Here is a 15,777-nt window from a genome sequence, read left to right as displayed (position 1 = left end):
ATTATAGGATTCGAACCCGCACTCTTCAGTTGTTAAATAAACACACTAACCACTCAGCCAACATGACTTAGTAGCTCTCAGGATATCTCTAGGCAGTATTGAAACATTTTAAGACATTTCAGGACATAAACCATCCTGAAATGTCTTTTGAGAAGTGTCTTGATAAAGATTTCTTTCATCCTTGTGTCTTGCATTCGGGTCTCGAGAAATGTCCTGAAAAATCCTGGGAGATCCTCAGAAATCCTGAAACTAACTGCATAACAAATAACTTGGGAACTATTGGAATTTCTTGTTACAGACATCCCAAGACATCTTATTTCTTGAGATGGTCTTGATTTACTTCAATCTGTCTCTCTGTGACCCATAGCAGTGCATGTACCAATAACAAGAGAACTTACCTCACTAATAAACTGAGTCGTATAGTTCATTTTATACCATAGCTTCTACAGTAGTCTAGAAAGTAACACCTTTGCTGCCATACTAATGATCTTAATCTGAGCCCCATGTATTTCAGTTTATACTATACTTACCATAAACAATATTTACTCAGCAAGAAACTATATATTACTAACAACAAAATACTAACTTTTCTCAGATGTGAAGTACAAAATGTAAATTGCATAAAATTATGCAACTGTTAAATATTCTTGTTATTTAAACCCTTAGTAAATCAAGTTTCTTTATGAAATTACTCCTAATTTTAGAAATTCACCATTTTTTTAAAAATGGAACAGGAATTCACCTTCCCTGTAACTTTCATTTCTTGAATAGACATTGATCATAATACTTAATATTGATACAAATGTAAAAATAGCTCTATTTGTACAAAATTTAATTGAATGTGAGGTATAAATTTGAGTTTAGAGAAAATATCTCTATAATAATAAAAAATAATTTAATATGAGGTACATATATTTTTTTATATAGAAAACATCTCTGTACAGAATTCAGTTGAATGTGAGGTAGATGTTTTGGTTTAGAAAAACCATTTCTATTTCTGCAAAATTTAACTGTACATGAGGTACACATTTTTCTTTAGAAAAAACATCAGCTTTTACAAAATTTAATTGAATGTGAGATACAAATTTTGGTTTAGAGAAAACATCAATTTCTACAGAATTGAATTGAATGTGAGGTACAAATTTTAGTTTATAGAAAACAATTTCTACAGAATCGAATTGAATCTGAGGTACACATTTTGGTTTAGAGAAAACATCAATTTCTACAGAATTTATTTGAATGTGAGGTACTTAGTTTAGTTGAGAGAAAACATCAGTTTCTACAGAATTGAATGTGATGTACAAATTTTGGTTTAGAGAAAACAAATTTCTACAGAATTGAATTGAATGTGAGGTACAAATTGTGGTTTAGAGAAAATATCAATTTCTACAGAATTAAATTGAATGTGAGATTAAAAAAAATTGGCTTAGAGAATCTTATTACTGGAATAAAAATACAAGACCAGTGTCATGTGTTTCCAAAATCATTCTTTATAAAAGAGCCATAATAACAGGAATAAATAAAAATTTAGGCTATAGAAAAGAGCACCCAATTCAACCATGTACCTGAGCAAAATAGCATGGTTATAATTACAAAAAATCAAATTCCTTACTAGTTACAAGAAAACAAGAAAAGATCAAGGCTAGATGGTGATAAGCTCTTAAGTTTCCATTTGACAATGTTATCCTGAACGTGACCTCTCAAGATTATATTCTTGGTGTATTTGTATATATATATCTAAAAGTGGCTATTATTCACATTAAATATGTCTCAGAAACAATTTTTATCTTTGGCTGCATCAGAGCATTCATTCCATTTCAGTATAAGGGCATCTTTAATTAAAGTTATAATCAGACTTACTTTGACTGTTGTAATGTAATTTGGGGCATTGCATCTAATTCAAGCATAACAAAATTTATAAGACTCCAAAAGAGGGCATACAGTTTAATTATAGATCAATGTATTGACAATTTTCAGGATGGAATGAATTGTATAAAAGATTTTACCATTATGTTACAGAATATTCTTTAGAAAGTCCAAATTTATGTTTCTGCATTTTTTTTGTGCCCAGAAAGTCATTCCTGTCTGCCTATGCAATATCTTTCACCAAAGAGATGCTGATGGTACTCCAAATATAAGCTCAATTAGAAGTAAAAGTTACATTACACTGAAGCCAAAGAGGGAATTGTTTACAAAGATCTACACTATTAATTGTTCCATTGGTATGGCACATTATTTCCAGTAAGACAAGGCAGATCCTAGCATTTCTTCTATTCATATTCAGTCTTAAATCAATGAAATATGTCTTAAGACACTCAAACAGTTCAGAGTAATATAAATACGTCAGGCCTTTCTCCATGTACTATACATACCTTGAGCTCTTCTCTAATATAAATACCTCTTTCATTTCTTCAAGTAATATAAATACCTCAGGCCTTTCTCCAAGTACATGTAATATAAATACCTCTTGCGTTTCTTCAAGTAATATAAATACCTCAGGCCTTTCTCCAAGTACATGTAATATAAATACCTCTTGCATTTCTTCAAGCAATATAAATACCTCTTGCATTTCTTCAAGTAATATAAATACCTCAGGCCTTTCTCCAAGTACATGTAATATAAATACCTCTTGCATTTCTTCAAGTAATATAAATACCTCTTTCATTTCTTCAAGTAATATAAATACCTCAGGCCTTTCTCCAAGTACATGTAATATAAATACCTCTTGCATTTCTTCAAGTAATATAAATACCTCTTTCATTTCTTCAAGCAATATAAATACCTCTTGCATTTCTTCAAGTAATATAAATACCTCAGGCCTTTTTCCAAGTACATGTAATATAAATACCTCTTGCATTTCTTCAAGTAATATAAATACCTCAGGCCTTTTTCCAAGTACATGTAATATAAATACCTCTTGCGTTTCTTCAAGTAATATAAATGCCTCAGGCCTTTTTCCAAGTACATGTAATATAAATACCTCTTGCATTTCATCAAGTAATATAAATACCTCAGGCATTTCTCCAAGTACATGTAATATAAATACCTCTTGCGTTTCTTCAAGTAATATAAATACCTCAGGCATTTCTCCAAGTACATGTAATATAAATACCTCTTGCATTTCTTCAAGCAATATAAATACCTCTTGCATTTCTTCAAGTAATATAAATACCTCAGGCCTTTTTCCAAGTACATGTAATATAAATACCTCTTGCATTTCATCAAGTAATATAAATACCTCAGGCCTTTCTCCAAGTACATGTAATATAAATACCTCAGGCATTTCTTCAAGTAATATAAATGCCTCAGGCCTTTCTCCAAGTAAATGTAATATAAATACCTCTTGCATTTCTTCAAGTAATATAAATACCTCAGGCCTTTCTCCAAGTACATGTAATATAAATACCTCTTGCATTTCTTCAAGCAATATAAATACCTCTTGCATTTCTTCAAGTAATATAAATACCTCAGGCCTTTCTCCAAGTACATGTAATATAAATACCTCTTGCATTTCTTCAAGTAATATATATACTTCTTGCATTTCTTTAAGTCACAGTTACTCTAATATTTTTATAAACCACAACAGTACCTGTCAGTTGTAAATAATTTGTCTCTAAAGGAAGTAATTAATCCCTGAAAAAGTTACAGATTATTACATTCATTATTAAACAACTCTGTTTTCAATCCAGTTTAAATGTTTGAAATATTTGCCTGAAGCAGGCATCAAAATTAGAGAGCAGCACAGTTAGTATTTGCCAGAAAACCCCAATTTTTACAAATATGTTTTAGATCTTGTTTGCAGTTTAATAAAAAATATTCTGCATTTCTAAACATATGGACAATTCCAGTGCTCAAATCTGAAGGTGACTCTGTTTACAGATTACCATGCTACCACGAAATTGGAAATACGATTCTTCCCAACTGTGAAAAGACTTTGAATTTTGCAAATATTGATTAAAGTTAGGACAAACCCAGGAATTTTCCACCACCGCTTGATGATAGAAACAATTATGTAATTAAGTCATAACTTGACTAATCATGAGTTATATTTATTGAGTTCTGAGCAAAATAATGTTAGGTTGCAGTATGGATCACTTTGTTGTTTGCCATAAACATTTGTATCGTAAATTTGAACACACAGTTGATTAGGTTCATCTAGTACGCTGGTTAGTCCACAGGAAGCCCACATCAGTATCATTTCTTACACAGAAGGTATGAAGACCAGAAGTCAGCATGTGTCTCTGACATGTGATCTCGGAGAATTTAAGAGATAAATTAGACAGCTTGTTGTCACCAGTTTCTGTTTTGATACCTAACATTATTGAAAATTTATTGTGATAAAGTTTAATTAAATAAAGGGAACACAGTGTTAAATAGTATTGTCAGTGACAACCTTGGTCAAGAGTCTAATTTGTGATGAATTTTACTAATAAACATTGCTCAATATATAGAAATCTACCAACTTATTGGTTGACCAAAATGACAATGCACTAGCTGCTAACCTCATTTTTGTAAACTAGTGAGAGAGCAGTATTCCATTGAGCTCACTTGCATATTAAATTAGCACGATCATGGCCAACTTCTGCGGTGTCACTGGAAAATGAGTATTCATTTCTAATGGAGTACTGTGAGTTGGATTTGACAAAGTCTAAAATATCGAACTTAAGAGCATTCGGCTGAGATTAATATGCTGTGTGACATTCTTATGTTACATGTTTAGGCTCTAATGAACAGTAACAAAAGAGAGAATGAAAACAACAAGCTTTGAAAAATTTAATAAATAATTTATTTCTTTAGAAAAATACTGTAAAAATGAAGAAATATGAACTTACAGTTTTAAGAGTCAAATCCAAAGGTAATCCAAGAATAATCAATGAATTAAATTTTAGAAGTTCTAATAATGAAATGTTCAAATGAATCCAAATTTGATTCCTGATTAAGAATCCAAGATGGAATGCGATGATGTATACCGTATCCTTTCTGGTTTTGGAATGTCTACAGTTCTGTGTTATTCACAAACAATAATCAGTTGTTTGAATTTCCCAATAAAATTGAATGAAATGTCTTTGTCCAAGAATTCTGTATGAGCACTCAGATTTCTCCAGGAAACAGAATTATCCTTTAGATCCAAATAATCTGAATGAAAATTAAAATGTAATTCACAAAATGATACAACAAAAGAAACACCTTTATGTCCCAGTGTTTAGAAGCCCAACCAAGAAACATCTCTATAAACAATGATTATACAGTAACTCGAAATGCAAAACGAATTCCCAGATGAGGGTCAAGTTTCCAGAACCTTCAAGAAGTATTTACGTATAAAAGCACGTTGTCCCAGTATGACCTTGACAAGAACCAATCATCTGACTAAGAAAAAGATTTTTTTTAAAAAAATTTCTTCTCTTGCTGATTTCTGAATTAAGGTCAGGAATTAGGTCAGCTTAAGGTGATTACAACTGAACAGTCATGGTCAAACTATTTTCTGGAAAAGTATCGAGTTCCTAGTAAACAAAACTACATTATTTTGACATATAATGAAATTAAAAATAAAAAGATTTTAAAACTTAGAAACAATTAAATTAAATATACGTAACAACATGAAGATTGAAATATCGGTGTTAATTCTGAAATAGGTCACAGGAGAAATGGGAGAAGTGTCATCTCTTTTATTATATATTAGATAAATTTTAAGAAATGATATGAGCCTGTGTCAGTATCAGTACAGATTTTGGGACTGGTTTATAAGATTACAAACAGACATAAGTGGAATTTGCAGAAAATTCAATCTATTTCATACAGTAGTATATAATTTTGAAGGTCTTTTTCTCAAAATTTAAATAGACCCAATGGTAATTAAGTCTTTTTTAAGTAACCAGTTATGAGCAGTTTTCAAGCAGGTATTTACTAATTGACATTTCAGCAAGTGAAATTCATACTGAATAAATACACGGATGTCATTCAGCAGTATAAAAACAATTTTTACTTATCAAGTGCATGCATGAAGCAATGAAGCATTTCTTGTTTTAATTTTTTTATATATTAGCTTGATAGATAACTAGACAAATTAAGAAAAGATGTAAATTAGTAATATATAATCAGACTAATTAATGAATGATGTAAGTTCTTGATTTTAGATTTATATATACAGGGCTAAGTTTGGTTTGTTTTCCTTTTTATTGATAACTTTGTTGATCAAAAAGTGTGTCATATTTATGCATTTAGTGCGCCGTCATATGGCAGAATATATTCTGGTATGATGATGTCCTTCCATCTGTTGGTTTATCCATCTCTGTCTCCCTGTCTGTCTGTCTGTCTGTCAATCAGTCTGTTTCCAAATTTATTGTTTCACTTTAACTGTAGTTGTACCCTAGTTGTTAATTGAAAGGGATGTTTTTTCTTATGCATTTTTTATGCATCTGCTGTATGGTGGGGCATACATGTATTATGCTATGATTGATATCTGTCCATCAGTCATTTTCAAATATTGTTTCTGCACATTAACTCTCGTCCACTATCTTTGATGCTGTTGTTGTTGTAGGGTTTAATGCTATTTTCTAGCACACGATAGGCTATACATGGCGGCCAGTATTAATGGTGGAGAAAGAACCTGGGAAAACCCCGGAAAGAACCACTGACCCACAAGAAGCTACTGGCAAGCGTTCTCACATACCCATCATTGGTTGAATCCGAGACTAGAACCCACGCAGACAGAGGTGATATGGCAGTGATCCGTAACGGAGAGTGCTTTAGACCACTCAGCCACACATGGCCCCCTCCACTATCTTTAAACTGAATATACTATTTTTTCCTCATTCTTTTACATACATCTGCCAAAACATGGAACCTATGATGTTATGATGCCTATCCAAATGTTGGTCTGTTACCAATTTGGTTTCCAACCACTCTGGTGGCCTAGTGGTAAGAGTGTTCAGCTCATATGTGGTAGGTTGCAGGTTCGAACCATGGCCAAGTCATGCCAAAGACTTATAAAAATGTTACTAACAGCTGCCTCACTAGGTGCTCAGCATTAAGAGGTTAGTGTTAGGACTGGTGTCATGATAATGTGACTAGGTGGGACATTATGCTTCATGTCTGCAGCATGATGCCCCAGTGCTAGATATCACTATAAACTGCCACACTGCAGGTGTCGAAGCAATATGACACATAAATTATTACAGCTATGTTAAAGATACAAATCACTCACTCACCCCAATTTGGTTTCCATACAATGTCTCAATACATTGTAAATGAGAGAAGAAAAATGGTTTCCGTTTAGTAGTAACTTGAGATCTCATACTCTGAGTATGGAAAAAAAGCACTGATATTGGAGTCATATGGCCCAAGGTCAAGTTCACTGTGATTGAAAGAATAAAATTGTTTAAAAAAATCATAAGTTCTGCACTGCATAACTCAAATGTTTTGTGGATGGCTTGCAATTAGGGTAAGGAATACTCCTATTCATTTTAGGGTCAAAAGTTCAAGGTCACTGTGACGGAGAGGAAGAATGGTTTATGCACAATGACATCAGTTCTACATAACCGACCAGGACTGAGCTAAGTTGTGGATGGCTTCTACTTAAAGATCTATTCATTTGTTGGAGATTAAAGGTCAAAGGTCAAGATCACTGACTGAAGGAAGAAACATGATTTCTGCAAAAAAAATTGCAGTTATCTAGAAAGATGACTAGAGGCTAGTTGGTGGGACATATGATGTGCTTCTCATGGTACTCTGCTTTAATTTTGAAAGAAGTATTCTACAATTAAATGTTTTGAAATAATCAGTATAAAAATACAGTAATGAAAGACATGCTTATTAGCTGTTTAAAGAAGACACCCCTTCAGACAATTAAAATGAATTGGCTTTAAAATTAGCTACCATTCAAAATTAATGTACACAATAAATGTTTCAAGATATTTTGATAAATCTGCAGAAAATATACATTATCCAGTTTGTATTGATTAACACATGTACATGATGGGATAAATATATAACAGGGATATATCATTTACATTTTAATAATAATAATAGTAGTATCATTATTATTGTCTGAAAAATTAGATTTTGTCCTTTTTAAACTATGATTAGCACATTTGGAAAAGACATTTTTAATTTCTCAGAATGAAAAAAACATTTTAATTCTTTGGATTCTACATTATTTCAGAAACTCGCGTCCAGCATCTTTTCCAATCTGCCTCACATTTTGCGGCTTCCATTTGCAGCTGGACAGGTGTTTAGTGCCTGCATGCTGGATACTCTTCTCTATCAGGTAAACAAAGATGTTGTTTTAAAAAGTGTAAAGACATGCAGATCATCCTGTGCAACAGCTAGCAGTCACAAAATGTTTATTTCAAAACTGCATGCCTTGACCAAAAGTCAAGGTTATTGAGACCTATTGGTTATTAATACCTAGACCAAAAGTCAAGGTTATTGAGACCTATTGGTCATTAATACCCAGACCAAAAGTCAAGGTTATTGAGACCTATTGGTCATTAATACCCAGACCAAAAGTCAAGGTTATTGAGACCTATTGGTCATTAATACCCAGACCAAAAGTCAAGATTATTGAGACCTAGGTGACGCTCTACAGTTTCGTATTTTGCATAGGGTTAGGATTTTAAAGAAAAAGAATTTCCCCAGGTTTCCTCACTGGTTATACTGGCTATTTAAAAAAGACCTTGTATATCTTAGGTATAATGCAAAGAACCTTTAATTCCCTTTATTTTGGTGTATGATTGATGGGTGTACTATGGGTTATAGAGTATACCGCTTGGCCTTACTTCAGGTGTGCACCTTTCAGAAAAGTGCTAGCTCTACTTGGTCATTTTCACTTCCTAAACTTCAGAGGTAAATTGTATAAAAAAGAGCTGATAACTTTTTTTACATTTTATATATTTGGTAATTCGTTCATTGAACTTTCAGAAGCTGGTATTGTCTTGTCTGGCAAAATTCATTTTCCCTATTTTAATAGCTGCTATGTATAGTGTACTTTAGACTAATTCAGGCTGATTTTTTAACACAAGGGAGCAGTCATTTTAGTTAGCAGTGTGCTTAAATCATGTAAAATTTCCAAAAGTACAATATCCAATAGAAATATCATCCACATTACATTAATGTAGCATAGAGGTATGCCAACATTCTCTCCATTGTGCATGTTTTAAATGCGAACTACTTCACCTTACATAAGTCACTCTTTCAAAAGTACATATTATCTGGTGAGCGCCCCCCCTGTTGGTTATAAATACCCAGATTCAATAATACCATACTAGTGCCTCCATAGAGGACTAATAAACATGGTGTGGGTGAGTACTTTTCCATTTATTGTACCCTTGTTGTACATAAGTCTCCATCACCAAATACAGCCAATGTTGAAATGCTGTTTACATCTGCATCACCAGATTTATCCAATGCTGCAATGCTGTATATGTCGGCATCACCAAATACAGCCAATGTTGAAATGCTGTTTACATCTGCATCACCAGATTTATCCAATGCTGCAATGCTGTATATGTCGGTATCACAAAATACAGCCATTGTTGAAATGCTGCTTAAGTCTGCATTGCCAAATACAGCCAATGTTGAAATGCTGTTTACATCTGCATCACCAGATTTATCCAATGCTGCAATGCTGTATATGTCGGCATCACCAAATACAGCCAATGTTGAAATGCTGTTTACATCTGCATCACCAGATTTATCCAATGCTGCAATGCTGTATATGTCGGCATCACCAAATACAGCCATTGTTGAAATGCTGTTTACATCTGCATCACCAGATTTATCCAGTGCTGCAATGCTGTATATGTCGGCATCACCAAATACAGCCATTGTTGAAATGCTGCTTAAGTCTGCATTGCCAAATACAGCCAATGTTGAAATGCTGCTTAATTCTGCATGACCAAATACAGACAATGTTGAAATGCTGCTTAATTCTGCATTACCAAATACAGCCAATGTTGAAATGCTGCTTAATTCTGCATCACCAAATACAGACAATGTTGAAATGCTGCTTAATTCTGCATCAGCAAATACAGCCAATGTTGAAATGCTCCTTAAGTCTGCATCACCAAATGCAGCTAGTGTTGAAGTGCTGTTTCAGTATGCATGATCAAATACAATCTTAAATTGCTTTATAAGTCTGTATCAACAAATACATCCAATGTTGACATGCTGTAAATGGCTGCATACCAAATACAACCCATCTTAAATTGCTGTACAAGTCTGCATCACCAAAAACAGCCAATGTTGAAATGACTTGTACAGTCAGTGCATCATGGGGATGTAATAATGAAATGCAGGCAGATATTAGAATGCTAAAAGACCAGCCCAGTCAGTAAAATTCCTCTTCTTTTAACTCACAGAATTAAAACTTTCAGAACACACATATTTTCCATAGTAATACTTGTCAGAACAGAACAGCAACTGTGTATTCATCTCCTGTTGGCCTTCTTTTTAAAAATTTTTTATGACCCATGCCTGGAAGGCAGCATCACTCAGCCACCCAAAATCTCACAAAGAAAAAAGCACCTGGAGATCTACTTGTTGGTCTATCTATGCTACCAGGACTAGCGACAATCGGCTAACTTTTGAAGGCAGGAAAATCAACCAAATGATGACTGATTAATTTTGTTTTTAAAATGTACCCAGAAAAATTAGTTTTGCTGAAACTTCAAAGAAAATTGATCACCTTTTAACCAATGATCATTCTGATCAAATACTAAGCAAATGAGGGAAAAAAAATCAGTCTCAATATTCTATAATTATTTGATGTTGCCACTGCAATAAGAAACAGACATCTGTTTGGTCCACCGAAGCTGTCCTTTAACGGTAACTTCAATATCATATGTACCCTTCATTTGGGCAAGCCAACTACATTCTCCAATAACAACAATGATTCATTCATCAAAGCACCAAACTTAAATAAAAGCAAAGGAATCTGATAGATTGTGGCATTTCCCAAAGTGACTGGAACACGTTGACTGGGCCATGAAAGAATCATTTTTGCAGGAACAAAATATGTTTCGCTAACAATGGCGGCATAAAATGCATATTAAATTTCCAATCTTTTGAAGCTATAGGTATATGGCTGTCAAGTTAATTGAACCTTTCATTTCCCTATCAATAGCCTCATCCCCAGGGTGGCTTCAGAAAGATGCTACTGTCTGGCCCAATTTAAGTACATATACATGTATGTAAACAGCTATAGAATTATGCCACTTGCGACAAGTGCAGTAAATTTTTAAGTGACAATTGGATTTAGATCAAAACGAGGACTACCATTTAAAAAAAAAAAATTAATGTGTTATTGGTGTTCTTTAACGATATGTGAGTTATATCTGACCCATTAGGTGCGGTCTGTTTGACCTATTGGGTCTTTCTGTTGACTTCAGGGTGAGGTGGGGACCAGTGGTATACTAATTAAAACACTATGTTATATTGTAATCTGCTGTTATATCCAGTATACACACTCGTTCTGTCCACCTCTCTAAATTCTACACTAATGTTTATCTATATTTTTCCACTCAGATTATCTATCACTTTATTATGTCTATTATTTATCCCTTCTCTTAATTCCCATCTTGTACATCTCTGTCTGCTGCCCCTTTTTCTTTCTCCGCTTTCTTTTTGCTTTCTATCCTTCTGTGTTCTGCCCCACACTATGTCTTATACATGTGTATGTCTATATACACATATCGTAATCCCACACCCACATATAGAATATGATTTGCTAACCATTACTAGACGAATGACAGCTCCCTTCCTCCAGATCATACCATAACTAAATGGTGCTGAAACAGCAGGAATACAACCCAGTTATCCAAGATATGTCATGATTCTGACCTGTTTACCCAGATTTGTCAAAGCCTTCCTGAAACCCCAAAACTTGACTTGCTATTGATATGTTCTTGCATCCAACTTACATCAGTTTCTGGTTACCAAGGTTTATCACTGCTTCCCTCACATCTATCTCTGAATTTCCCATATTCACACACCCATCATATTACAGTTAGAAACGTGATATTGGTACTGCTATATATTTGACTTTATCCCACTGTAAAATCCCTTTGGTCATATGTACTAATAATCCCTTTGGTCATACACACATGAAGTCTATAACTACATGTGATGTGTGATTTGGATTTTTAACGCAGCTTTAACAATTTTTCAGTCATATCGCTACAATGTCTGCATTGTGGCAGTTTATAGTGATGTCTAGTACTGGGGCATCATGCTGATGTCCCACCAAGTCCATTATTCTGACACCAGGCCAACCAGTCCTAACGCTAACCTCTTAATGCTGAGCACCAAGCGAGGCAGCTGTTAGTACCATTTTTGTAAGTCTTGGGTTTGACTTGGCCGGGGATCGAACCCACGACCTCCTGCATCCGAGGCGAATTCATGAATTTATGGTATATAAGTACATAACTTAATGGATTATGGCTTTGTACTACACAAATGTAAGTTGTCAATATACAGGTGTTTTTCAGATTAGTTTGTCTTCATTTAATGAAAAGCACGTATTTTTGTGCACACTTTTATTACACCCACCCCACCATATTTTAGGTAAATGCATCATTTTCTTCAGCTAAATGATTTTGTTGCTTAAAACACAGTTCAGTCTATAACAAGGTCGGGTTCTATGAACCCCAACTACCATGTTATAGCAGGGTCACACTGTATATTCAACAAACTGCCAGATTAAAAATATACACCAGACAGCATTAAACATATTTATAAGAATTGAAATTGTTTTTTGCTATATTGAACAGAAAAATTTGAAAATCAAACTTGATCAGAGTATTCTTAATTGAATTTTTTTTAAAGGTTTCAATCCATGGTTATTTTAAAGTGACTGAGTAAAAATAAAATTTGCAGTGGATTTATGGGACGTGATGAGATAGATGAATACAAGAACCACTGTATGTCCATTCTATGGATACGATGTTGAAATCAAAAGTCACTAAAAAGGGTCATTGCACTTTTCATTGTATTACTTTATTTTTCAGACCTTTGTGAAGGGGTACCTGATCACCTTTGTACGACTTCTGCTAGGAATTGATGAAGAGGAAAACTCAGGGCACTTGTCCAGTGTAAGTTCACCATAAGGATGTTTGGTCATGAAATAAGCATTTAATATCTACACATGTAAGTTATGTATATAATAGGTAATGTTTATATCAGCATTATAAAATGTTATGTTATGTATATATAATGAATAATTTCAATTTTGACTGAAAACTTTAAATTTATAGCAACACTATTGTTTATACTTGTATATAAATATGAATTGTGAAGTACATGGTTTTCCTTAGGCAACTAAGTTTTAAAATCTTGTTGCCTGGTAAATTGCTTCATTTACTCCAAAGGTAGACATAATCAAAATTATTCAGAAACTTTTGCCATCTCTATAGTTAGTTCTAATAACACACAATATTTGTAACTCACCATCAGTCCTGCTAATGGAAAGTGTCACGCTTGTTTTCTCACTTATTTAATCCATTTAAGAGCAGCAAATGAAAGAGAATCAAAACAGTTTTCTTTACTTAACGATGTTTGGTTGTCCTCAGCTTTTGAGTAGTTGGCTTTCATTGGCCACAAATTGATCCGTATTTAATGTTCACCTGAGTCAGCATTATTGTTGTTGATGTTAACATTATTCCAGTACTGTTAAGCATTTTGTCTTTGGTGTCAGGGAACTATAAACTAACAATGTAAAAATTGTGTTTAGCCATTATCAGACAAACCAATACAGTATACAACAACAATAATGATTGGTTGGACTATTTAAACTTGCCATATTACTTTAGCTAAAGTCAGCCAACAGCTGCAACTGTTGCAGTCTCTACAGTGAGTGCCCATTTCTTCAACAGACCAAGGAGGAAGCATAATACTAGATGGTAGATATTAAATGTGGCAACAGAAAAAAACCCACTACCATACATTTGTGTGTTGGCAAAAGACATACATTTGCATGTCTTGTTTCTTCATGGTTTCACCCTGAATAGCTGGTAGTATCTACTATGATTAATTAATTAAATAATTAATTATTGAAATATGGGAATTAGTTTGTTCTCCAACATTCATCTACAAAATTATGTGGAGATAACTGACTGGAAAATATATAATTTTTGACATTATCATTTTTGAATGATACTTTCAGTTTCCCAACCAGGCTTTCACATTGGAAAGAATAGTTAGGTAGTGTTACTTTCTAGATGGTGTGAGCTCCTGGACATTACAGCTTTCTATTCCAGGTGTGGGAAAAAACAGACAAATCAACCATAAAAGTGTATTCAGTTCCAGGAAATATAGTTTCATCACTGCCATAAATCAGCTTCATGGATTCCCATTTTGACACTTCATTGTGATCTGACTAATAATATTATCAACAAAACTTGAACTAGCAAAATAAACTTTTCTTTAGAATTTGAGCATAGATTCTATAACATAAACTACTTGTAGTGCCTGTTTTGGTGAAAATTCAGTATAGCAATCACTTTGGCATACATGTCCATACATACATCAGTCCATATATCTATCCATTCCCAAGATTAAGGTCAAAGTTGGCATACATGTCCATTACAACCATCAGTCAGTATGTCTGTCCATTCACAAGGTTAACGTCAAAGTTGACATACATGTCCATACAACCATCAGACAGTATGTCTGTCCATTCCCAAGGTTAATGTCAAAGTTGGCATACATGTCCATGCATCCATCAGTCAGTATGTCTATCCAATCACAAGATTAAGGTCAAAGTTGACATACATGTCCATACAACCATCAGACAGTATGTCTGTCCATTCCCAAGGTCAATGTCAAAGTTGGCATACATGTCCATGCATCCATCAGTCAGTATGTCTATCCAATCACAAGATTAAAGTCAAAGTTGACATACATGTTTATACATCCATCAGTCCATTTGTCTGTCCATTCCCAAGATTAAGGTAAAAGTTAGCATACATGTCCATACATCCTTCAGTCAGTATGTGTATCCATTCCCGAGATTAAGGTAAACGTTATCATACATGTCCATACATCCATATGTCTGTCCATTCCCACGATTAAAGTAAAATTTGGCATACATGTCCATACAGCTATGAGTCCATATGTCTGTCCATTCCCAAGATTAAGGTCAAAGTTGGCATACATGTCCATACATCCATCAGTCCATTTGTTTGTCTATTCCCAAGTTTAAGGTCAGAATTGGCATACATGTCCATACAGCCATCAGTCCATTTGTCTGTCCATTCCCAAGATTAAGGTCAAAGTTGGCATACATGTCCGTACATCCATCAGTCCATTTGTCTGTCCATTCCCAAGATTAAGGTCAAAGTTGGCATACATGTTCATTAATCCATCTGTACATATGTCTATACATTCCCAAAATTAAGCACAGAGTGGGCATAATGTCCATACATCTATGAGTCCATGTGTCTATCCTTTCCCAAGATTATGTTCAAAGTTGGCATGCATGTCCAATCAAGTAGGATACAAAGAGCTATGTTTTTCTAACAGAAGATGAGGTTATCTTTAATTGCACTGATTGTGGAAACATTACAATTGACTTTTGTTCCGATTATGGCAATAAAAAGTAAGTCTTAAATTAGTCCTGGTATATTTCTTGCCCTGATAAAGTCAGTTGAAACATGTTGATTATTGTTTGCAGAAAACATTTTTATATTCTGTTTTATTAAAACTGATAAAACTTGGTATGTGGATTTATATCACCACAATCTAGGATGACTTCATTCATGAGGAAGAGCCTGTGCATACTAA

At 33.9% G+C, this 15,777-nt stretch overlaps 1 protein-coding gene across 1 annotated transcript in view; it reads left to right on the top strand.

The window, feature by feature from the left end:
* The window catches only part of LOC149771459 (potassium channel subfamily T member 2-like), a 153,812-nt gene that overhangs the window by 119,553 nt on the left and 18,482 nt on the right, over window positions 1-15,777 (top strand). The window contains exons 22-23 of the mRNA XM_089948428.1: window positions 8,162-8,266; window positions 13,005-13,088. Of these exons, the coding sequence (XP_089804554.1) occupies window positions 8,162-8,266; window positions 13,005-13,088 (189 nt within the window). The remainder of the gene's footprint in view (window positions 1-8,161; window positions 8,267-13,004; window positions 13,089-15,777) is intronic.

This window comes from Sinohyriopsis cumingii, unplaced genomic scaffold (genome assembly GCF_028554795.1).
Source record: "Sinohyriopsis cumingii isolate HCF-2022 unplaced genomic scaffold, ASM2855479v2 utg001837l, whole genome shotgun sequence".
NCBI classification, from domain to species: Eukaryota; Metazoa; Mollusca; class Bivalvia; order Unionida; family Unionidae; genus Sinohyriopsis; species Sinohyriopsis cumingii.
Note: the sequence above shows the minus strand (reverse complement) of the source record. Positions and strands in the feature narration are given on the sequence as shown.